At 48.7% G+C, this 25,484-nt stretch overlaps 1 protein-coding gene across 1 annotated transcript in view; it reads left to right on the forward strand.

Moving 5' to 3' along the window:
• DNHD1 (dynein heavy chain domain 1) overlaps positions 1-25,484 on the forward strand; it is a 792,986-nt gene that overhangs the window by 664,755 nt on the left and 102,747 nt on the right. Inside the window, exons 34-35 of the mRNA XM_029601740.1 lie at positions 12,083-12,220; positions 12,950-13,123. Coding sequence (XP_029457600.1) covers positions 12,083-12,220; positions 12,950-13,123 — 312 coding nt within the window. The remainder of the gene's footprint in view (positions 1-12,082; positions 12,221-12,949; positions 13,124-25,484) is intronic.

Here is a 25,484-nt window from a genome sequence, read left to right on the forward strand (position 1 = left end):
AAGAGGGTGGGGGGGGGTGGGGGGACAGTTATAGGTGGGGTGGATAGGGGTGGGAGGGAGGGATTTGCGAACATCGAGGGAAGTTTGGAGATGGGGATGGATCTTTAATCTGGATCTCAGCAAAAAGTAATAGTCTAATTGCAGATGAGCCTGCCCCTTGGCCCTTCGCACACATATGTCAGCTGGATTGTGGATTCATCCACCCGTCTAAATTGCCAGCGGGGGCTGGTTTCTTCTTTGTTGCTAAGAAAGATGGGTTCCTCAGGCCCTGTATTGATTATAGAGGTCTCAATACCATCACTCGCCGGGATAGGTATCAGATCCCACTCATTCCGGAACTGCTGGACTGGCTACAAGGAGCTAAAGTCTTCACAAAAATCGATCTTCGGGGCACTTATAATCTAGTACAAATTCTCCCCGGAGATGAATGGAAGACCGCTTTCAACACACGCGATGGACACTACGAGTGAACTGTTTAGTGGACCCTTGGGCTGACCTGTGAGAGACTGGGGAGAGGTGTACTATAGTCTCTGGCTAGTGACAGGTCGGGAGGTGGATACCAGGCAGGAGCTGGACGTGAGCTTCACCCTGGAAGCCGGTACTCCCCCGGGAGGAGCCCGTAGGAGCCCAGCCGCTGGGACTTGGGAGGTCACGGAAGCTGGAGCTGGAGCGGGCAGGCAGGGATCAGGAGTCAGGCAGGAACTGAAGCAAGCAGGCACTGAAGCAGAGCTGGCGACTGGGACCAGACAGGAACTGAAGCAGGACTGGCTACTGGAACCAGACAGGAGCTGAAGCAGGACTGGCTACTGGAACCAAGCTGGAACTGAAGCAGAACAGATTACTGCAAGCAAGCCAGACAGAAGCAAGACTTGGGCACGGAGTGAAACAAGTCTCAGGCAGGAACGGAGTCGCTAACACAATAGCACACTCAGGGGCACGGAGCAACAGAGAACCGCAAGGGACCCCGTTGCAAGGCCAAGCCCTTTGATGGATGAATGAATCCTTTTGCCAAATTCTCAGTGATGTACTCAGACATGGCCCGTGTCTCGGGCAGGGACAAGCGGTACACCCTACCCCGAGGCAGCATATAGAAACATAGAAACATAGAAATGACGGCAGAAGAAGACCAAACGGCCCATCCAGTCTGCCCAGCAAGCTTCACACATTTTATCTCTCATACTTATCTGTTTCTCTTAGCTCTTGGTTCTATTTCCCTTCCACCCCCACCTTTAATGTAGAGAGCAGTGATGGAGCTGCAACCAAGTGAAATATCAAGCTTGATTAGTTAGGGGTAGTAGCTGCCACAATAAGCAAGCTACACCCTTGCTTATTTGTTTTACCCAGACTATGTTATTCAGCCCTTATTGGTTGTTTTTCTTCTCCCCTGCCGTTGAAGCAGGGAGCCATGCTGGATATGCGTGAAGTATCAGTTTTTCTTCTCCCCTGCCGTTGAAGCAGAGAGCTATGCTGGATCCGGGCAACAAGTCGATAGCGCAGTCGTATGGATGATGCTACGGAAGAAACTCCTCTTTAGTCTTCGAGAAGACATCCGTAAAGTCCTCGTATGGTGCTGGAGGTCCAAGGGCGGAGTGCAAAAGCAGAAGTGCTGGAGGCTTGGGATCCTTCATACAATGAGAGAGGCAATAGGGACTCCACTAAATGATTTGCAGAGTGTCCCACTGGATCACAGGCGAGTGCTTTTGGCGCCACGGCAGCCCCAGCACCACGGGGTGGACAGCCTTTTCAAGAATTAGGAAGGCTATCTCCTCCGAGTGGATTGCCCCGGTGCGGACTGTGATGGGAGCCGTGGCGGTAAATATGCGACCTGGAAGGAGCGTTCCCTGAATGGAGGTAATCCGGAGTCTCTGTGTAGGAATCAGCAGTTGAGAGACCAAGTCTTGCTGGATAAAATTACCTCCTGCTCCGGAATCCAGGAAGGCGAGGGTTTCCAAGGACCCTCCGGGAAATTCCAAGGTAATGGGTATCATACTCTGAGGAGCTGTGGCACAACCTAGGAGGAGCTCCTCCCTACCTCCTAGGTTCTGGAGTTTTCCTCACGCTCCTGGCAGCGTGCCAAGAAATGGCCTTTCTGACCACAGTAAAGGCACAAGCCCATTGAGCAGCAGCGCTGTCTCTCCTCAAGGGAAAGCGGGGCACGTCTCAACTGCATGGGTTCAGAGACAGAAACATCCGGACGGGCAGGCCTGGGTGAAGGCAGCGGGCGTGAGGAACTGCGGGCAGGGCTGTGCTTTGTCGTGCGTAATTCTCGTGCTCGCTGTTGCAGGCGGCGATCGATGCGGGCAGCAATGAGGGCATTAAGATCTTCCGGGAGATCCCGGGCGGCAATCTCATCCAAGGAGGAGTCGTTATGTTCCCACAGGGGGGAGGCCCACACCAGGGCCTTTCCATCGAGCAGGGAGAGAATGTATGCTACTTTGACGGAGTCCGTGGGAAACTGCCGGGGCAATAGCGAGAAGCGCACGAAACACTGGTTCAAGAACTCACGGCAGATCCTAGCATCTCCAGCGTAGCGAGCAGGCGGCGGCAGCTGAGTCACAGGTGAGGCTGCATCCTCGGGTCTCGAACCCACAGCCGGCGAAGAACGGTTATCGTGGGCATCCATTCGGGCAGCCAATTGCCCAACGGATCCGGCCAGGACATCCAGGTATTGTTGTTGCTATTGTAGCTGCAGAGCCAACCCAGGAAGGTCCTGGGATCCTGGTACCTCGGCCGAGTCCATGGCCTTGCAATCTATTGTGAGTGAACTGTTTAGTGGATCCTTGGGCCGACCTGTGAGAGACTGGGGAGAGGTGTACTATAGTCTCTAGTGAGTGACAGATTGGGAGGCGGATACCAGGCAGGAGCTGGACGTGAGCTTCACCCTGGAAGCCGGTACTCCCCCGGGAGGAGCCCGTAGGAGCCCGGCCGCTGGGACTTAGGAGATCACGGAAGCTGGAGCTGGAGCAGGCAGGCAGGGATCAGGCAACAGGCAGGAACTGAAGCAGGCTGGGACTGAGGCAGGACTGGCTACTGGAACCAGACAGGAGCTGAAGCAGGACTGGCTACTGGAACCAGACAGGAGCTGAAGCAGGACTGACGACTGGAACCAGACAGGAGCTGAAGCAGGACTGGCTACTGGAACCAAGCTGGAACTGAAGCAGAACAGATTACTGCAAGCTAGCCAGACAGAAGCAAGATTTGGGCATGGAGTGAAACAAGTCTCAGGCAGGAACAGAGTCACTAACGCAATAGCACACTCCGGGGCACGGAGCAACAAAGAACTGCAAGGAACCCCGTTGCAAGGCCAAGTCCTGGGCTCCGCGGCGGCCTTACATAGGCCGTGGCGTCTGACGTCATGGATAGGGCGGAGCTTCCAGTGGTGGGAAACGGTCTTCATAAGCGCGGATTGCGCGCGCGCGAGCACCTAGGGAGAATGCATCCAGGCAGGGCTTCTCGGCGGCGTCCCCCCCGCGGGGATGCCGCGAAACAGGCCGCAGACCCTCGGAGACGGGCCAGGACCAATGAGGTAAGGGCCTAGTCGCGGCTGCCGCGACTGGGACCGCAACACTTATCATCTAGCTAGACCATTCTAGCCCAAATTAACACAGGTAGTGGAAGTCAGAGCTACCCTGGGAATGCCTGCCCCGAAGGCTGCATCCACTTTCGCCTCTACATCCACTCAATAATGCTTGGTGAAAGAATGCAAAGATGACAATGTGGCCACCTTACAAATAACTTCCTAAGTAACTGCAGTTTCCTTTGGCCATGAAGAAATCTGAATCTTTGAAGAATAAGCATGAAGTAACTCCAGACCCTGTAGATCCATCAGCAAATATTCTAACCGGCCAAAGATACTTTCTTTTTTTTAAAACTTTTTATTTTGAAAAAAGGCAGCATAGCATACACAAGATAAGGCATCTTACAATGATATCGATGAAGCTTAGCTCAAAGATTCATATCCTAGACACAGAGTCTATTTAATCCCCCATAAGACTCCCTAAAGTGATATTGACCCTTAAATGAGGGAATCTCAGTATAGCCAAGAAAGGAACATACAAGACTCAGTCACTACATGAGAAAGCACAGACCTGGACTCTACCCTCTATCCACAACAGATCGTGAAGATCAGCCTTTTTCCGGATCAAGACACAGGTTCCAATCCCCACCCATTATGTAGGGGTAAGATGAAAAACCCTGCAGAGTGGAAGTCAGTTCCGTATAGTATGCCACCTGACCTTCATTTGTCCTATACACATTATCCAATACAAACTTCAGCTGGTGTATAGCACACTCTAGGGCTATAAATCTTCCATCAGGTCAGATAGTTAGGGAAAAGCTTTATGGATCAGAATGCACATACCTCTGCTCTTAGAATTGTTTGAAGAGTAAACCTGTCCCAACCATTCACGACTTAATTGCAGATGTCCAGCTGGCGATAAATGTGTTTCCTTCCCCCTTAGCTTTCAGATGGGATAATATCCTTTTTCTTTTAATCAGGGTTCCTATACTCCTAACATTGAGGCATATAAAATTCGACATCTTGCTAGCCTTATGAAACATTAAAACATAAAACTACCTTCCCAGAAGAAGAAGCCCAAAACAAATCTACAGAGTTGTCAATCTTCTTTGACAACAAAATAAAAAACCTACTTGCCCCCCTGGCAACATCCAACACTTCTTCAAACCCCTCGCAACCACCAAACCAAAATCCTTCACCAACCATCCACAAACAGACGCTAGAATCTCTTGAACCTACATCATCCCTGGAAATAGAATCGATAATCAAGAAAATGAAACCTTCTTCACACCCATTGGACCAAATACCGACCAAACTCCTTCTCACCATTCCTAACACCATTGCTAAACCCCTGGCAGACATCATAAATTGTTCCCTCAATCAAGGATCTGTCCCTGACTCCTTAAAAATTGCCTCGCTGAAACCCTTATTAAAAAAACCCAACCTGGACCCAGCCAACCCTGTAAATTTACGCCCCATTGCAAACTTACCTTTTATAGCCAAGCTAATGGAAAAGCTTGTCAACATCCGACTCACAGACTACCTTGACTCTCACAATATTCTCTTCCCTTCTCAATTCGGATTCAGGAAACGCCTAAACACAGAATCCCTCCTTCTTTCTCTAACGGACAACATCCTGATGGGCCTTGACAAGGGACAATCATACCTTCTAGCCCTACTCGACATCTCCGCGGCATTCGACACGGTAAACCATTCTATCCTCATCAACCGTCTAATGGAAATAGGCATCTCTGGCTCTGCACTGCTCTGGTTCAAATCCTTTCTGAACAACAGGCACTACAAAGTTAAAATAAATGACAAAGAATCCCACCCCGTTCCTTCAAACCAAGGAGTACCACAGGGTTCTTCACTTTCCCCTACCCTGTTCAATATATATCTACTCCCTTTATGCCAGCTACTCAATAACCTCAACCTCACCCATTTTATATACGCGGACGATGTGCAAATTATAATCCCCATCTCGGACCCCATTTCCTCTACTCTAAATTTCTGGAATAACTGCTTACAAGCCATCAACCTCCTTCTCTCGAGTCTCAACCTGGTCCTCAATACATCCAAAACAGAACTCCTGGTTATCTCCCCTAACGATAACAACCCCTTCGCCAACAATGCAATTATTCCACTAGCAAGCCAGGTCAGAGACCTTGGGGCCACCCTCGACTCTAGAATGAATTTCAAAAAATTCATTAACGCCACAACCAAAGAATGCTTCTTTAAGCTACAGGTACTGAAGCAGCTAAGACCGCTCTTACACTTCCAGGATTTCCGTTCAGTGCTTCAAGCCATACTGTTTTCAAAGATTGACTATTGTAACGCTCTGCTACTCGGTCTCCCCGCCTCTTCTACTAAACCTCTACAGATGCTGCAAAACGCAGCGGCCAGGATCCTTACAAACACACGTCGTAAGGACCACATCACACCAATCCTAAAAATCCTACACTGGCTACCCATCCAATATAGAATACTCTTCAAGGCTCTCACCATCATCCACAAATCCGTCTACCAGCAATCCACTCTCCAACTCACCATCCCTCTCGAACTACATACTTCCGATAGACCAATCAGAACCGCCTACAAAGGTTCGCTCAAGGGCCCCCCCAACAAATCCTCGGTACACAACTCTATTCACAAGCGAGCACTTTCGACAGCAGGTCCGCTCCATTGGAATTCGCTTCCCCCAGATATACGCCAAGAACAATGCCATCTCTCCTTCAGAAAGAAACTGAAAACCTGGCTGTTCACACAAGCTTACCGCTGAAGGAACTGCTATCAACGTAACTTTGACTCTTTTACCTTTCGACCTCTTCCCTAATCCCCCCCCCTCCCCATCTCCAATCCCGCCCCGTTTCCAGTCCCTGCCCTAACACCCCCCCCCCCCCCCCCCGCGCACCTTCCCATGTCCCCTCCTCCCACAGGATATATTATGTTAAAAATCTCCTTAGGATAAATCTCTGTTCCATGTCTTGCTACTATATTGTTTTTTCGTTGATTATTTATCACTCTCTAGTTATTGTGTTAAAAAAAAATTCTGTCCTGTCTTCCATCTCCCATGTTCTCGCTCCCTGTTTAATGTAACTTTACCTTCTACTTAGTTGTTAATTGGTTTCCCCCTGTTCCATTGTAAACCGGTACGATAAGACCTCGTCTTGAGTATCGGTATAGTAAAAGAATTTAAATAAATAAATAAATAAATAAATAAATAAATAAATATGCAAACCTTAAGGGGCAGATTTTAAAAGCGAGCAGGGCCTTGCGTGCCGGTGCGCCTATGTTCCATAGGCCTACCGGCGTGCGCAGAGCCCCGGGACTCGCGTAAGTCCTGGGATTTTTCGAGGGGGGCGTGTCGGGGGCGTGTCGGGGGGCATGTCAGATCGGCACGGCGTTTTGGGGGCGGGGCGCGGCGTTTCGGGGCCGGGCCCGGGGGCGTGGTTTCGGCCCGGGGCGGTCCGGGGGCGTGGCCGCGCCCTACGGAACTGCCCCCAGGTCGCGTCTCGGCGCACGGGGATTTACTTCTCCCTCCGGGAGGCGTAAATCCCCCGACAAAGGTAGGGGGGGTCTAGATAGGGCCGGGGGGGTGGGTTAGATAGAGGAAGGGAGGGGAAGGTGAGGGGAGGGCGAAAGTGAGTTCCCTCCAAGGCCGCTCCGATTTCGGCGCGCGCCGGCTACACGACATCGGCAGCCTTGCACGCGCCGATCCTTGATTTTAGCTGATACGCGCGGCTACGCGCATATCTACTAAAATCAAGCGTACTTTTGTTTGCGTCTGGTGTGCCAACAAAAGTACGCGAAGGCGCACTTTCTTAAACTCTACCCCTAATTGTGTAATGCCGCACATTTTTAACCAATAGAACCTTCCCGTCCATCCCCTTTTCTAACTGCCCATAACTTGTAATAAACTGCGCCCTCTCTTATCCTTTGTGTATCTCTGGGCTGTTTCCAGTGATGAGAACTCGCCTCATCACACTGATAGTAGTGTTGGTACAGCACAGATATTCACCAGTATTATCTGTCTCCAGCAGATTGGTACAACAGGATTGAGCTTCTGGAGTCTTGGATGTGCCTTGGTGGAGCAGGATTGGCCTTCTGACTGCAGTCTAGGGACTGTTTTGTTCTAAGTTGAGTGTGACCTTGGATTCCTGGGACAAGGCTTGTTCCCCTGGTACAGCAGGCTTGGATCAGGGTCCCAAGGGCTCTCTGGTTGAATTGGTCCTGGTGTTCACAAGGTGGCACTTGGCCCTGATTGAGCCTTGGGGATTTTAGAGCCCTTGAGTTCAGTGGTCATCCAGAAACCCCCCTGGCTTCCCCTTTTCCCCAACTTCCTCCCTCCTGTTTAATGCCTAATTTTGGTGGAAGTTGACTAGAACTGAATATAGTTAAAAAAAAAAAAAAGGGATCCAGGCACAATTTCTTTGACTGCAAGAGAGGTAAGTACCCTGACTGGTTGATCTTGGCTGCTCCCCTCAGAGGAGATGCTACCCCATCTCTACAGCTTCCAAAGACAGATCTAGGGACTTCTGCATGAGCCTGGTGTGGCTTTTTTTCAATTCTGGGAGCCACAGAAGGATGAGTTTTTCTTTGACCCATGGGCCTTTGGCAGTAAGGGATCTGCTCACTGATAAGAGATGTCTGGCAGGGATAGACATTGCAGGGGTTGCCGTGGTTGGTAATCTTCATTGATGGCCTCTTTGTGAGGGAACTTCAGCTTCAGAGCCTGGAAATTCAGTGGCTCAAGATGTGGCTCAGTGTGTAGGAAGGCAGCTGAAGGCGGGGAGATGGCATTTTGGTAAAAATATTCCACCAGATTGGATCTCCTGTGGGGGAGGGAACAGAGGGCTTCCCAGTTTTAGAACCTGAAGGAATGAGGGCTCAGGGCTTCCCTCTCAGCACTTTCTGGGTGGCCTTGCACTAGGCATCCTGCGCTTTTTAGAGGCCTGATGGGGGAGGGTTTCTCAGAGACCTTTGGCTTTGCCCATGCTTCTGTTCTTGGCCCCTAAGCACCCAAGAATTTCCATAACGTTTCAGACCAGGCACTGAGGGATTTCCCTTGGGAGTCTTCCCTGAACATAAGAACATGCCATACTGGGTTAGACCAAGGGTCCATCAAGCCCAGCATCCTGTTTCCAACAGTAGCCAACCAAGTCACAAGTACCCAGAAATTAAATGAATAGATCCCAAGCTATTAATCCTTATTGATTAAAAGCAGTTTAGGACTTCTACTCTAGGAAATTATCCAAACCTTTTTTAAACCCAGTTACACTAACTGCTATAACCACATCCTCTGGCAATGAATTTTCTTTGATTTGTTTTAAATAAGCTACTTGCTAACTTCATGGACTGCCCCCCTAGTCCTTGTGTTATCTGAAAGAGTAAATAACAGATTCACATTTACCCATTCAAGTCCTTTCATGATTTTGTAGACCTCTATCATATCCCCCCTCAGTCGTCTCTTCTCCAAGCTGAAAAGTCCTAACCTCTTCAGCCTTTCCTCATAGGGGGAGCTGTTCCATCCCCTTTATCATTTTTGTTGCCCTTCTCTGTACCTTCTCCATTGCAACTATATCTTTTTTGAGATGCGGCGACCAGAATTGTACACAGTAATCAAGGTGTGGTCTCACCATGGAGCGATATAGAGGCATTATGACATTTTCCATTTTATTCACCATTCCCTTCCTAATAATTCCTAACATTCTGTTTGCTTTTTTAACTATCACAGCACACTGAGCCAATGACTTAAATGTATGACACCTAGATTTCTTTCCTGGGTGGTAAATCCTAATGTGGAATTTAACGTTGTGTAACGTTCCACATTAGGAGTTACCTGGATTCTGTGGAGCACTTGGAAGGGGTGGGAATCATGGACAGACAGATCTCTGGAGCCTCTGAAGGAGGGTGAGTTATCCACTATATTTATTTATTTATTTAACACTTTTCCATACCGACCTTCATGAAAAATTTCATATCAGATCGGCTTATATGTAACAAAGGGTATAACTTAAACAAGAACAATTCACTAGAAGCGGAAGTTACATATAACAAGGGTAGATAACTTGGAGGCTAGGCTAGTCAGAGGTAAAGGACAGTGTAACTGAAGAGAACTAGAAAAGGCAATGAAACAAAAGAAATGGCGGCTTAATTATAATGTCTAAACATGGCGGGGCGTTAGCCGGTAAAGCAGAGTCGTGTCCGGTTGACAATTAATGGCTTAGAAAGTTAGGGGAAGGCCTGGAGGAAGAGCCAGGTCTTAAGTTTTTTTCGGAAAGTTCGAAGGCAAGGTTCTAGTCTGAGGTCAGTGGGCATATTGTTCAAGATAGTTGGACCCGCTGTAGAGAATGCTCGTTCTTTGGTGGATGATAGTCGCGTGGCTTTTGTTGGGGGAACTTGCAGGGTACCTTTGTACGCTTCTCTTATAGGTCTTGTGGATGAATATAATTTGAGAGGAATCTGGAGGTCTAGTTGTTGTTGATAAATAAATAAATAAATAAATAAATAAGGAAAGAGAGCTCCTCTTTTCTAAAGAGGAGCTCTCTTTCCTTATTTATTTATTTTATTTATTTAGACATTTTATATACCGTCGTTCCATGTATAGATCACAGTGGTTTACAAAGTGACATTCACAGTTATTACTCAACAAACAAACAATGATTGATTACAGAGGTGGTATTCATAGACATGCATTAATATTTATCAGGTAAAATTACCTAGTACATATTAATAATTGATCTAGTATTTAAGGTAAAAGTTATGAAAATTAAAATGAAATGATAGTTTTCACATCTTAGATGGTGAGTTGTTTTGTGAATCTTACATTCTCTCATTTGATTTATTCTTCATGATTTGATTATTATTTTTTATCCTTCTTGTCTTTGTGGCTCAGTGTATTCTGATGTTTTTAAGTTAGTTTATATGCGTTTTTGAATAGCCATGTTTTTAGCTCACATTTAAATCTCTTTCCATCTAGTAAAATATGTAACATCTCAAGTAGAGAATCCCAGAGCTTTGGACCTGCTATGGAAAACACACAATCTCTTATTTGTGTCAGATGTGTGCTCTGTATTGTGGGAATAGTCAATAGTCCTTTATTTTTAGATCTTAGTGTTTGCTGTGGATATTATGGTTGTAATGTCACTCCTAACACGCTGGTGTTATTGTAATGAATGATGTTGAATATTATCATTAATAATTTATAATAGATTCTGGCTTGTACTGGTAATCAATACAGTGACATTAGTGAGGGTGTAATGAGATCATATTGCCTAGATCCTAATAAGAGATTTCCTGCAGCATTTTGCAATAGTTGTAGTGGTTTTAGGTGACATGCTGGAAGACCTAGTAGTGAGTTACAGTAGTCTAGGTTTGAGAAGATTAGAGTTTGCAATACAGTACAGAAGTCTGCAAAAGTTAAAAAATAGTTTCAACCAATGTAGAATACGCAACTTGGCATAACCTGTCTTGCTTAATTTACCGATGTGCATATTCATTGTAGGATTCTCATTTAGCTGTACTCCTAAATCCCATACTTGATTTGAGGGATTCATTTGAAAATTACCCAGGTTAAGGATAGCTGGTTTAACTATTGATGAGTTTCTACTCAGCCAAATGATTTGAGTCTTTCAAGGGTTTAAACAGTGTCTTCTCCGTCATCTGAAACCTATACTCAACCCATATACCTTTAGGACTGTAGTACAATCACTAATTATTACCTTATTAGACAACTGCAATTCTCTTTACTCTGGTCTTCCATACTCCACACTACAAACTATCCAAAATTCTGCCACACAGTTACTTACTGGCATGAACATTGGAGAACATATCACATCTATCCTGCAATCTTTACATTTGCTTCCCATTCAGTTGCATGTTCAATACAAACTAGCATTCATGATACATAATCTCATACATCATATGTCAACACCATGCATCAGCAGCACCCTCAAAATATACACTCGGGTCAGAGCATTTTGATCTCTCAATCCCTTCCAGAAATCCCCTCTCTATGCTCAGCAAGAATGTCAATAACACACGAAGGAGCCTAGCAGTAGCGCAACACAGTTGGACATGAAGTTTGATATGAGGTTTTTAGTTATTTGTGATTGTTTTGTTATATTATTATGAATGTTTTTATGTTACCAACTCCAAACTGTGGAGTGTGCGGGCTACAAATACTTTAAAATAAATACATTTTCTTACCAATAACAGGTGTTCTTTGAAGACAACAGTTCACGTCAGTAAAACACATCTACTTGTCCTTTGGAGTTGCTCTCTTCCTCATTCAAATCTAAATAAGAGAACTGCTGGGAGCTGCAGGGCCATGGAAGCACAGGACTATAGCATATGAGCAGTTAAAGGCTTTTGTCTTTCTAGAAAGCTCTGCAAGTCCATGCAGCACTGAGTGGAGTCACATGACCCACTTGTGTGACTGGTGAACTGCAGTCTTCAGAGAAAAGCCTTTATCACTATAGTAGATTAGGAGCCTAAATCTCATCAGTGTGCCAAAAGTTGTTCTCTCCCCCTCTCCCATAGACCTCTCTCTGATTCTGTTCACAGGCAAGGACTGTCTCGAGAATCAAAGCACATCAAACCCCAAGCACTACAATGACCAAGGAAAGCCTCACGATGAATTACTGGTGATCACAGCCAATGACCCAGACCTGGATAACAAACTCCAAGCAGCAGCCAGTGAAGGTGGGGTTCTCTGTCAGTGCAATACAATCTGCTCTTCCAGTGTGCCTAACAGGAAATACAATTCGACAATTATAATCCAATATATAATACAAATATAAACATACAAAAACAATCAACTAAAAATCAATCAATAAATAAACTAAGTTGCCCATAGCTAATACTAATAACAACATCAGCAGCAGGATTTCAGTTGCAACATCCTGAGCCTGGCCCAGACTTTCCCATGGCACTAACTTCTCACCCTAACAACTTTTACTTTGAGAACCAAAGTCATATAGGCACTCCATCACCCTTCAGCGGTGACATGCTCTCAGAGTTTGGCTGACTCTTCATTCTGCCTTGGAGCTGGAAGCAAAGACTGGAGCTGGAAACTGGCATGGAGGTCACGGTGCAGCTGCTGGGTGTGAAGACAGCATGGGAGCAGGGATTCTGTCTCTCACCGATCAATCGATCGTGTGGTTACTGAAGGAAAAGTGTATGAGGAGATAGCAGGAAGGGTGAGCATAGAGTGTCCTGCATCACAGAGTGGTCACTTTCTATGGTGAGGCGCTGATATTTACGAGTGAAAATGTGACCACACAGGCAGTTCTGTGGTTGGGGAGAGGAAACGCTCTGTATAATGATGAGAGTAGGGTCACATTACAGTGACCAGTTACACTCCATGACAGTGCTCTATAATCACAGTATGACCTGTCTCTTTAATAAATATTTCATTTCCTTCTGCTCTAGGTAAACGTGTCCTGCTGACTAAAATTGAGAGAAGACCATCTAGCCCCATCCTTACGATGTTACTACAACGAGAAAAGTACTTCCAAAATCAAAAAGCAACTTTCCCATTTTTTATCAGCCCTTCATTCCGGTTGTTTCTAAGCACCTCATTATCCCTTGACACTATTGCTGATGGTAAGAAGAGAGCACCTCTCCTCACCCTAACATAACCCCTGGCACTATCACTGACTCTAAGATGAGACTGTCTCTCCTCACCCTGATATAACCCCTGGTAATATCACTGACTGTAAGAAAAGACTGTCTCTCCTCACCCTGATATAACTCCTGGTAATATCACTGACTGTAAGATGAGACTGTCTCTCCTCACCCTGACATAACTCCTGGTAATATCACTGACTGTAAGATGAGACTGTCTCGCCTCACCCTGACATAATCCCTGGTAATATCACTGACTGTAAGAAAAGACTGTCTCTCCTCACCCTGATATAACTCCTGGTAATATCACTGATTGTAAGATGAGACTGTCTCTCCTCACTCTGACATAACCTCTGGCACTATCACTAACAGTAAGAAAAGACTGTCTCTCCTCACCCTGATATAACTCCTGGTAATATCACTGATTGTAAGATGAGACTGTCTCTCCTCACTCTGACATAACCTCTGGCACTATCACTAACAGTAAGAAAAGACTGTCTCTCCTCACCCTGATATAACCCCTGGCACTATCACTAACAGTAAGAAAAGACTGTCTCTCCTCACCCTGATATAACTCCTGGTAATATCACTGACTGTAAGATGAGACTGTCTCTCCTCACCCTGACATAACTCCTGGTAATATCACTGACTGTAAGATGAGACTGTCTCGCCTCACCCTGACATAATCCCTGGTAATATCACTGACTGTAAGAAAAGACTGTCTCTCCTCACCCTGATATAACTCCTGGTAATATCACTGATTGTAAGATGAGACTGTCTCTCCTCACCCTGACATAACCTCTGGCACTATCACTAACAGTAAGAAAAGACTGTCTCTCCTCACCCTGATATAACTCCTGGTAATATCACTGACTGTAAGATGAGACTGTCTCTCCTCACCCTGACATAACCCCTGGTAATATCACTGACTGTAAGATGAGACTGTCTCTCCTCACCCTGACATAACCCCTGGTAATATCACTGACTGTAAGATGAGACTGTCTCTCCTCACCCTGACATAACCCCTGGTAATATCAATGACTGTAAGATGAGACTGTCTCTCCTCACCCTGACATAACCCCTGGCACTATCACTAACAGTAAGAAAAGACTGTCTCTCCTCACCCTGTCATAACCCCTGGTAATATCACTGACTGTAAGATGAGACTGTCTCGCCTCACCCTGATATAACCCCTGGCACTATCACTAACAGTAAGAAAAGACTGTCTCTCCTCACCCTGATATAACTCCTGGTAATATCACTGACTGTAAGATGAGACTGTCTCGCCTCACCCTGACATAACCTCTGGCACTATCACTAACAGTAAGAAATGACTGTCTCTCCTCACCCTGATATAACTCCTGGTAATATCACTGACTCTAAGATGAGACTGTCTCTCCTCACCCTGATATAACCCCTGGCACTATCACTAACAGTAAGAAATGACTGTCTCTCCTCACCCTGATATAACTCCTGGTAATATCACTGACTGTAAGATGAGACTGTCTCGCCTCACCCTGAAATAACCCCTGGTAATATCACTGACTGTAAGATGAGAATGTCTCTCCTCACCCTGACATAACCCCTGGTAATATCACTAACAGTAAGATGAGACTGTCTCTCCTCACCCTGACATAACCCCTGGTAATATCAATGACTGTAAGATGAGACTGTCTCTCCTCACCCTGACATAACCCCTGGCACTATCACTAACAGTAAGAAAAGACTGTCTCTCCTCACCCTGATATAACCCCTGGCACTATCACTAACAGTAAGAAAAGACTGTATCTCCTCACCCTGACATAACCCCTGGTTATATCACTGACTGTAAGATGAGACTGTCTCTCCTCACCCTGACATAACCCCTGGTAATATCACTGACTGTAAGATGAGAATGTCTCTCCTCACCCTGACATAACCCCTGGTAATATCAATGACTGTAAGATGAGAATGTCTCTCCTCACCCTGATATAACCCCTGGTAATATCACTGACTGTAAGATGAGACTGTCTCTCCTCACCCTGACATAACCCCTGGTAATATCACTGACTGTAAGATGAGACTGTATCTCCTCACCCTGACATAACCCCTGGTAATATCAATGACTGTAAGATGAGACTGTCTCTCCTCACCCTGACATAACCCCTGGTAATATCACTGACTGTAAGATGAGAATGTCTCTCCTCACCCTGACATAACCCCTGGTAATATCACTGACTGTAAGATGAGAATGTCTCTCCTCACCCAGACATAACCCCTGGTAATATCAATGACTGTAAGATGAGACTGTCTCTCCTCACCCTGTCATAACCCCTGGTAATATCACTGACTGTAAGATGAGAATGTCTCTCCTCACCCTGACATAACCCCTGGTAATATCAATGACTGTAAGATGAGACTGTCTCTCCTCACCCTGACATAACCCCTGGTAATATCAATGACTGTAAGATGAGACTGTCTCTCCTCACCCAGACATAACCCCTGGTAATATCACTGACTGTAAGATGAGACTGTCTCTCCTCACCCTGACATAACCCCTGGTAATATCAATGACTGTAAGATGAGACTGTCTCTCCTCACCCTGACATAACCCCTGGTAATATCAATGACTGTAAGATGAGACTGTCTCTCCTCACCCTGACATAACCCCTGGTAATATCAATGACTGTAAGATGAGACTGTCTCTCCTCACCGTGACATAACCCCTGGTAATATCACTGACTGTAAGATGAGACTGTCTCTCCTCACCCTGATATAACCCCTGGTAATATCACTGACTGTAAGATGAGACTGTCTCTCCTCACTCTGACATAACCCCTGGTAATATCACTAACCAAGAAGATAATGTCTCTCCTTACCCTGACATAACCGCAGCTAATATCACTAACTAAGAAGATAATGTCTCTCCTTACCCTGACATAACCCCAGGTAATATCACTGACTGTAAGAAGAAAATGTCTCGCCTCACCCTGACATAACCCCTGGTAATATCAATGACTGTAAGAAGAAAATGTCTCTCCTCATCCTGACATAACCCCTGGTAATATCACTGACTGTAAGATGAGAATGTCTGTTTCCGCCTGATTCAATCCCGAAGTCAAACGCTGACGCCATTTTTAAAGTCCAAACATTCTCCCTCTACATCCAATGTAAAACCACGTTGATATTCAATCATCATGTCAATCAAAGGGGTGGACCTCAATGTAGTTTGCTGTCACGTCCGTCCATTCACTTGCTGTATCTGAATGTGAATCTTGTCTACCATTACGTCCATCCACAATAAATTGCAATAACATTCTTGTTTGGAATCATGGATGGACGTGATAGTGGACTAGATTCACATTCAGATACAGCAAGTGAATGGACAGACGTGACAGCGAACTACTTCAAGGTCCACCCCCTTGATTGACGTGATGATGTAATATCAATGTGGTTTTACATTGGTTGTAGAGGGAGAACGTTTGGACTTTAAAAATGGCGTCAGCGTTTGAATTCGGGATTGAATCAAGCGGAAACAGATGTCTGTTCCGCCGTGAAGCAAGACTTTTGAATCAAGGAAGAATTGCTGTAATGGAGTGACACAACTCTTGGAGAATTTGTTCTGTACAATGGAGATTCTGACTTCTTGAAAAAACCTATATCCCATGAGGAAAGATCCTCGGAGGATCTGAAACGCGGCCACATTGGGAACTGAAACGGCTGGACAGATAAGTCGGCGGGAATTTAAGCAGATAAGTCCGCTGTAGCTGTTTGAAGCAATTTAAAGAATATGTTTGTACAGTCATAGTTTGACTTTCTTGGGAAAGTGATTTTGTAACTTTACAGATTGATACTGCAAACTGTTGAATTTTTAAATTCACATATATACACGCTAAAAATTCACAGAAAAACATTTGGCTCGTGGAGGTTTGTTCATGATTACATAAGTGATATATCACCCCGTTGGGGTTTTTTTATTCTTTGTGATAGGAAATTAGCTCCAGTTCAAGACTCACAATAAATAAAATAGAGCCCACCTGTATCCAATTACAACTGTTGAGCTGTTTCGAATATTCCTGGATGTTATCGTTGCTATTACTAGCAACAGTAACATGGAATAGGCTTAATATTTGCGTACTTGCCAGGTTCTTATGGCCTGGATTGGCCACTGTTGGAAACAGGATGCTGGGCTTGATGGACCCTTGGTCTGACCCGGTATGGCATGTTCTTATGTTCTTAAACATAAGGTATGAAACTTTCCTCTCCAGCTAAATAATTTTTTTGTAAAAGAATTTTCTTAAAAAAATGTCTTAAAAATATTTTTTAGAAAAAGATACTCAATTGAGATATTTAATTGCATATTTGAAAGCTTCAAGCAGAAGAAAATATTGTTTTATGAGGTGATCTGAGGTTGAAATTATATATTCCCTGTACGTACCTGGATCAGTCCAGACAGTGGGTTATGTCCCCAATCCAGCAGATGGAGTCAGCCCAAAGCTTCGAGGGGGCGTCACCATAAATACTACTACCCCCTCTGCAGGAGTTCAGTATCTTCTGACTCCAGCAGATGCGAGTAGTGGAATCTGGGCTTGCTCCCGATTCTCTTTTTTCCTTTGTTCTTTTGCTTCCCTTGCTTGGAGGCTTTATTGTTGTCAGGTTGTTTGGTTGGATCAAGTTGTGTTACAAAAAAAAAAAAAAAAAAAAAAAAAAAAAAATTAAGTTAATTGATTGATTGGGGAGGCGTGACTTCTGTATTGTCCTCTGTCTCTCCTTTCTCTATTTACCGGCGCTGTCCGGGGCTGCTGCGGGGTAAGTGTGATTTTTCTTCTTCTCCTTCCCTTGCAGCTAGGTTACACGCGGCTGCCGGTGCTCCGGCCTACTCGCGTCTTCACCCTCTCCCGTGGCCATTTTGAGGCTCCACGTGGGCTGCACCGGGGAGAGGGCTGCTTACCACCGGCGGGTCGTGCGGCCAGGAGGGCCCCCCCGCGGCGCCGTTTCTGTCTTTGGCGGGTAGCGCAGGCCACCCGGGCCCCCCCGCAGCGGCGATCCGTTTCGCGGCCCCCCCCCCCGGGTTTTTCAGGAGTTCTGGGCTGTCGGGGACTGTTACCCTTGCGCTCCAGATGCCGCGGCCGGCGCGTTGCTCGGCCTGTGGGGAACCTGGATCGCGCGTTTCCAGGGAGGGAATTTGTGCTCGGTGCCTTCCCGGAGGAGAAGGCACCTCTCGGTCCCTCACGCATCGGGCCTCCATGACAGCCTTACCCGGGCGGCGCGGGCTGGCCCCTCCCCCATTCCTGGCGGGAACGGCGGCCATCTTACACACGCTGCGTCCTGAAGGAGCCCAGGCAGCGCAGGGGGACGAGGTGGCTTCAGAGGGCTCTCCCCCGAGGTTAGTACCGGAGACAGACCAGGAGGAAGGCCCGCGGGGGCAGGGTCCCTCGGGGCCCCCACCCGCGGAGGCCCCCCCGACCAGGCCGGGATTTTCGCCGGAGTTCATACGGCTGATGCATACAGCCTACCTGCAGGACCTGGCTGCGCCCGCGGATCCGCCACCACCCAAGCTCCCGCGACCTTCGCCCGCCTATCCGGCCCCCCCCGCCCCGGCGGGTGTGGGGGCCCCACAGCTCCCCAGCCAACCACGGCTCCCCGTGGGCTCGGGGGGGCCTGGGTCGCCACCAGCCTCCCCTGGGTCGGACCCCGCGGCGGCGGGACAAGGGGACTCCACTTCGGAGGGTGAGGACCCACGTACCCTGCGCCTCTTCCAGCGGGACGAGCTAGATGACCTGATCCCACAGATCATTCAGGGTTTGGACCTTGATCCCCCGCCGGACCCGCCAGCTCCCGTCGCGCCCGCTGTAGTCACCTCCTCGAAGAAGGGAGACCCGGTGCTGGCAGCCCTTCGCCCGAGGGCTCGGGCTTTTCCCATTCATGAGTCGTTCCTGCAGCTGCTCACCAGGGAATGGGATGCCCCGGAAGCCGCTCTGAAGGGTAGCCGCGCCATGGAACGGCTATATCCGCTGCCGGAAGATTTTCTGGATCTCATCAAGGTACCCAGAGTGGACTCCGCGGTGTCAGCGGTCACGAAGAGGACGACCATTCCGGTGACAGGTGGAGCAGCGTTAAGGGATACGCAGGATCGCAAGTTGGAAGTCTTCCTCAAGCGGGTCTTCGAGGTCTCCGCAGTGGGGCTGCGGGCTGCGATGTGCAGCTCGCTTGCCCAGCGAGCCAGTCTCCTCTGGGTGCAGCTACTGCTCACGTCTCAGGTGTTGCCACCCGAAGAAGCCGCCCAGGCGGATAGACTGGAAGCTGCGGTGGCATACGGGGCAGACGCTTCCTATGATCTGTTTCGGGTCCTTGCCCGCTCCATGGCCTCGGTGGTGGCGGCACGTCGACTTCTATGGCTCCGCAACTGGGCGGCGGACACGTCCTCCAAGTCAAGTCTGGGTTCCCTGCCATTCAGGGGTAAGTTCCTGTTCGGCGAGGATCTGGACCAGATTATCAAGTCTCTGGGGGAAAACGCGGGCCATCGTCTGCCGGAAGACAGATATCGCTCCAGCAGGGCGTTTTCGTCCTCCCGGACCAGAGCCAGAGCGCAAAGGCGCTATAGGAGTTATAGGCCGGCGGCGGCTCGGCCCTCTGCCCCCAGGTCTCAGCCCTGGTCTCGCTCCTTTCGCGGACGCCGCCCCGCGCGCCCCGCTCCCACGGCGGGACAACCTTCGCCCAAGCCCTCTCAATGATGTTCAGCTCGCCCACTCCGCCGTCCCCAAGATTGGGGGGCGGCTGGCGTTCTTTTACGAGGAGTGGGCACGGATCACCTCGGATCAGTGGGTCTTGGACACCATAGGACGCGGCTACGCTTTGGAACTTGTCCGCGCTCCGAAGGGTCGATTCATTTTCTCGCCCTGCGGCTCGGCCATCAAGCGAGCGGCGGTGCAGGCGACGCTGGACAGACTGTGGGAGATAGGCGCCATTGTGCCCGTACCCTCCGGAGAGGTGGGCTCGGGCCACTATTCCATCTACTTCGTGGTACCAAAGAAGGACGGCTCCTTCCGCCCCATACTGGATTTGAAGGAAGTCAACAAATCCCTCAGAGTGATCCGGTTCCGCATGGAAACGCTGCGTTCGGTGATCGCGGTGGTACACCGAGGGGAGTTTTTGGCCTCCTTGGATCTGACGGAGGCCTACCTTCATATCCCCATTCGCCAAGAACACCATTGCCTTCTCCGGTTCAAGATCCTGGACCAGCATTTCCAATTCGTGGCGCTTCCGTTCGGCCTAGCAACGGCCCCACGTACCTTCACCAAGATCATGGTAGTTGTGGCGGCTGCCCTTCGGAAGGAGGGTATTCTAGTTCATCCTTACTTGGACGACTGGCTCATACGGGCGAAGTCCTTCCGGCATGGCCAGGCGGCAGTGGCCAGGGTGATAGAGTTTCTGCAGTCCCTGGGATGGGTGGTGAACTTCTCCAAGAGCTCCCTCGTGCCTTCGCAGCGCTTGGATTTCTTGGGGGCGACCTTCGACACCCGTCTGGGGGCGGTTTTTCTGCGGCAGGACAAGGCGCACTCCCTGCGGGAGCACATACAGCGGTTCTCTGCATTACCAGCGCCCACTTCCTGGGACTATCTACAGCTCCTGGGGGTGATGGGTTCCACCATCGACATGGTTCCCTGGGCCTTTGCGCGCCTCCGGCCGCTACAAAGGGCACTTCTATCCCGCTGGAAACCACTTTCGCAGGACTACCAGGTGATACTCCCGCTGCCCCAGGTTGCACGGAGCAGCCTGGATTGGTGGATGGTCCCGGAGAATCTGGCTCGAGGCATGTCCCTCGATCTACCAAACTGGGTAGTGGTAACCACCGACGCCAGTCTCGTAGGCTGGGGGGCAGTCTGCGACCGCAGCGCCACGCAGGGGACGTGGTCCGCGGAGGAGTCGACGTGGTCCATCAATCGTCTGGAGACCCGAGCGGTCAGGCTGGCTCTTCTTCACTTCCTGCCACTCCTTCGGAATCGGGAAGTCAGAGTCTTGTCGGACAACGCGACCACGGTGGCCTATATCAACCGACAGGGCGGAACCCGCAGCCCGCAGGTCGCGCTCGAGGCAGAGATGTTGATGCAGTGGGCGGAACGGCACCTGGCCCGCCTGGCGGCCTCGCACATAGCGGGAGTGGACAATGTCCAGGCGGATTTCCTCAGTCGCCAGCTCCTGGATCCCGGAGAGTGGGCCCTCTCCGACGAGGCCATGCAGCTGATCGTTCGGCGGTGGGGTCCCCCCCACCTGGATCTTATGGCATCCGCTCAAAACACCAAGGCGCCTCGTTTCTTCAGTCGCCGGAGAGAACGGGGGGCGGAGGGCGTCGATGCCCTAGCGCTCCCGTGGCCGGCCGAACTACTTCTATACGCGTTCCCCCCGTGGCCACTGGTGGGAAGGCTACTACGACGAATAGAGGTTCATCGGGGGACTGTCATCTTCGTTGCGCCAGAGTGGCCGAGACGTCCTTGGTTCGCGGACCTTCTCCACCTAGTAATCGACGGGCCCATAAGGTTGGGACATCTTCCTCGCCTCCTCCACCAGGGACCAGTATTTTTCGACCAGGCAGAACTCTTCTGTCTTGCGGCCTGGCTTTTGAGAGGCGTCGCCTCCGATGACGGGGATACCCGGAGGCGGTAGTATCCACGCTGCTGCGGTCTCGGAAGACCTCGACGTCGGTGGCCTATGTGCGGGTCTGGAAGGTGTTCGAGCTGTGGTGTACCGGCCTGAACACAAGACCCTCGGAAGCGTCTGTTCCTCAGATCCTCCAGTTCCTGCAAGCAGGGGTGGACAAGGGGCTTGCCTACAACTCGCTTCGGGTTCAAGTGGCCGCCCTTGGCTCTCTCCTGCGTGACGGAGGATCTCTGTGGCGACATCCGGACATCGCCCGTTTCCTCAAGGGGGTCAAGCATTTGCGGCCTCCACTGCGCGATCCTTGTCCCTCGTGGAGTCTCAATCTGGTACTACGCTCTATGTCAGGACCTCCATTTGAACCGCTGCGGAATGCGACGATCAAGGATCTCACCCTCAAGGCGGTGTTCCTAGTGGCCATCTGCTCCGCTCGGCGTATTTCGGAGTTGCAGGCCCTGTCGTGTAGGGAACCTTACCTCAGGTTCTCCGATTCGGGTGTTTCACTTCGCACTGTCCCCTCCTTCCTTCCGAAGGTGGTGTCTGCGTTCCACGTGAATCAGACGGTGGAACTTCCATCGTTCTCTTCGTCGGAGCCGCGGTCTCTTCGTCTCCTTGACGTCAAGCGCACCCTGAGGCTCTACCTGGAGGCTACGAATGATTTCCGGACTTCTGACCATCTCTTCGTCCTTTGGTCCGGTCCCCGCAAGGGATCTCAGGCTTCGAAGACGACCATTGCCAGATGGCTGAAGGCCGGCATTGCCGCCTCCTATATTGGGGTGGGGCGGACTCCCCCACCCGGCATCGTAGCACACTCGACTCGCGCTCAGGCGGCCTCCTGGGCAGAGAGCCGCTCGGTGTCTTCGCAAGAAATCTGTAGAGCGGCCACCTGGAAATCGTTGCACACGTTCTCGAGACACTATAGACTACATCTCGCCTCGTCCGTCCAGGGACATTTTGGCGAACAGGTCCTACGAGCAGGTCTCGCAGGATCCCACCCGGGTTAGGGAAGCTTGGGTACATCCCACTGTCTGGACTGATCCAGGTACGTACAGGGAAAAGAAAATTATTACTTACCTGCTAATTTTCGTTCCTGTAGTACCATGGATCAGTCCAGACGCCCACCGCATTTGGGTCCTAGGGCCTACTCCTGCTCGACTGTATGTGGATGCTGAGTCTGTTCAGCTGTGTCTCCTTTTTACAGTAGTGCACTTACTGCTGTTGTTTGTTATTACGTGTTTCCAGCTTTCCCTGTCACTGTTTACTCCCTTGGAGGTTGACACGCTATGTTCGTGTCCGCCCACCCGTTGGTGGGTCGGTCTTTCAGTTTACTCGGTTATCACTCAGCGGCTTATTGTTGCCGTCCTGTTTCAACTTGATCCAAGCAGGGGGTTTTCGGTTTACTCGGGCTTTGATATACTCGATACTGAACTCCTGCAGAGGGGGTAGTAGTATTTATGGTGACGCCCCCTCGAAGCTTTGGGCTGACTCCATCTGCTGGATTGGGGACATAACCCACTGTCTGGACTGATCCATGGTACTACAGGAACGAAAATTAGCAGGTAAGTAATAATTTTCTTTTACATTTTGAATCCCTCTTAAACACGTAAGAGTTTTTAGTGCATATGATTGTGGTATCATTCACTGCTATACATTCTAATTCTCCCATCTTACTTCTTAGACTTCTGGCATTAGAACACAAACATTTCAAAGTTTGTTTTTTGTTTGTATTTTCATTCTGCTTTTTAATTGATAGGGATAAGTTAGAATTTTTTTAGCTCAGGTGAGTTTTTAGTTACAGGCACTTGGACTACTTTTCTTATTATTGGAACCTCACTGTCGGGATGCCCTAATTCTAATGCATCATTAGTATCCTTTAAAGATACCTCTCTCCGAACCATGCGCTACTGAGCGACTGTCGGCTTTCCCCTTTGTTCTAGTTTAAAAGCTGCTCTATCTCCTTTTTAAAGGTTAGAGCCAGCAGTCTGGTTCCACCCTGGTTAAGGTGGAGCCCATCCCTTCGGAAGAGACTCCCCCTTCCCCAAAAGGTTCTCCAGTTCCTAACAAAACTGAATCCCTCTTCCTTGCACCATCGTCTCATCCATGCATTGAGACTCCGGAGCTCTGCCTGCCTCTGGTGACCTGCGCGTGGAACAGGGAGCATTTCAGAGAATGCTACCCTGGAGGTTCTGGATTTAAGCTTTCTACCTGAGTCTAAATTTGGCTTCCAGAACCTCCCTCCCACATTTTCCTATGTCGTTGGTGCCCACATGTACCACGACAGCCGGCTCCTCCCCAGCACTGTCTAAAATCCTATCTAGGTGACTCGTGAGGTCCGCCACGTTCACACCAGGTAGGCAAGTTAACAGGCGGTCCTCACGCCCACCAGCCTCCCAGCTATCTACATTCCTAATAATCGAATCACCAACTATGACAGTCGACCTAACCCTTCCCTCCTGGGCAGTAGGCCTTGGGGAGATATCCTCAGTGCGAAAGGACAATGCATCACCTGGAGAGCAGGTCCTTGCTACAGGATCCTTTCCTGCTGCACCTGGTTGATGCTCTCCCATCATGAGACTTTCCTCCAAGGCAGCACCAGGGCTGCCAGTCTGAAGTTGGGAGTTGGCTACTATGTCCCTGAAGGTCTCATCTATATACCTCTCTGTCTGCCTCAGCTCCTCCAGGTCTGACACTCTAGCCCCCAGAGATCGGACTCGTTCTCTGAGAGCCAGGAGCCCTTTGCATCGCATGCACATGTACAACTTCTCACCGGTGGGTAAAAAATCATACATGTGACACTCGATGCAAAAGACTGGGAAGCCCCCCTTTTGCTGCTGGACTGCTGCCTTCACCTCAAATTTGTTCAGTTCCTACTTAATTAGACACATTCCTACTGGGAGTAGGAATGTGTCTAATTAATGTCCTTTAATTGTATTAGTGAATTCACCATATGTCTGGTAGTGGCCTATACAGGAATGATCAAACTCTCAATAAGGTGGGTTTTTTTGGTTTTTGTTTTTAAAGTGGCACCAGCCTATATACTAAAGGATGAGCTAGGGGTGGGTGGGCAAGGGGTGGGAAGGTTGGGAAATACAAACAGTCTAACTTCAGTTAGTCACCCGGAGTGACTCACTGCTCTCTTGATTAACAAATGTTGGTACCTAATCAAACCGAATCACACTACCTCAACACTTTTCCAAGGTGAGTAACTGAACTGAACTTTTCAACCTTTTTACTTAGGTATACACTGCTCCTGGCTTATTTCTAGCTTCTGGCTATTTTTTTTTTTTTTTTTTTAGTATAGAAACACTCTAACTTCTGCTTACTAGCTGCCTTTCAGACTGACTATTTAAAAATACAAACAGTCTAACTTCTGTTTATTTGCTGCCTTACTGACTATTAAAAGCACAAACACACTAAATAATATTACCAAATAGTTAACTTTGTCCCAATACTTTTAAAAAAGACAATGTCCCAAACAAAACCTTTCTGATTCCTTTCAGCCACCAGCAAGGTGATCCTCTCCTCTCAGTGATCCCACTGGATTGTAGGGGTGTGCATTCGGATTGACCGCATTAGTAAAACGCAACTCATATTTTTTTTTTACTTAAAAAATTGATTCGACATAAACGATCGGATTTCCCACATATCGAACATAGATATGTTCGATATGTGGGAAATCGCGATTGTTGAGCCAAAATAAAAATAT

This window comes from Rhinatrema bivittatum, chromosome 5 (assembly GCF_901001135.1).
Source record: "Rhinatrema bivittatum chromosome 5, aRhiBiv1.1, whole genome shotgun sequence".
NCBI lineage: Eukaryota > Metazoa > Chordata > Amphibia > Gymnophiona > Rhinatrematidae > Rhinatrema > Rhinatrema bivittatum.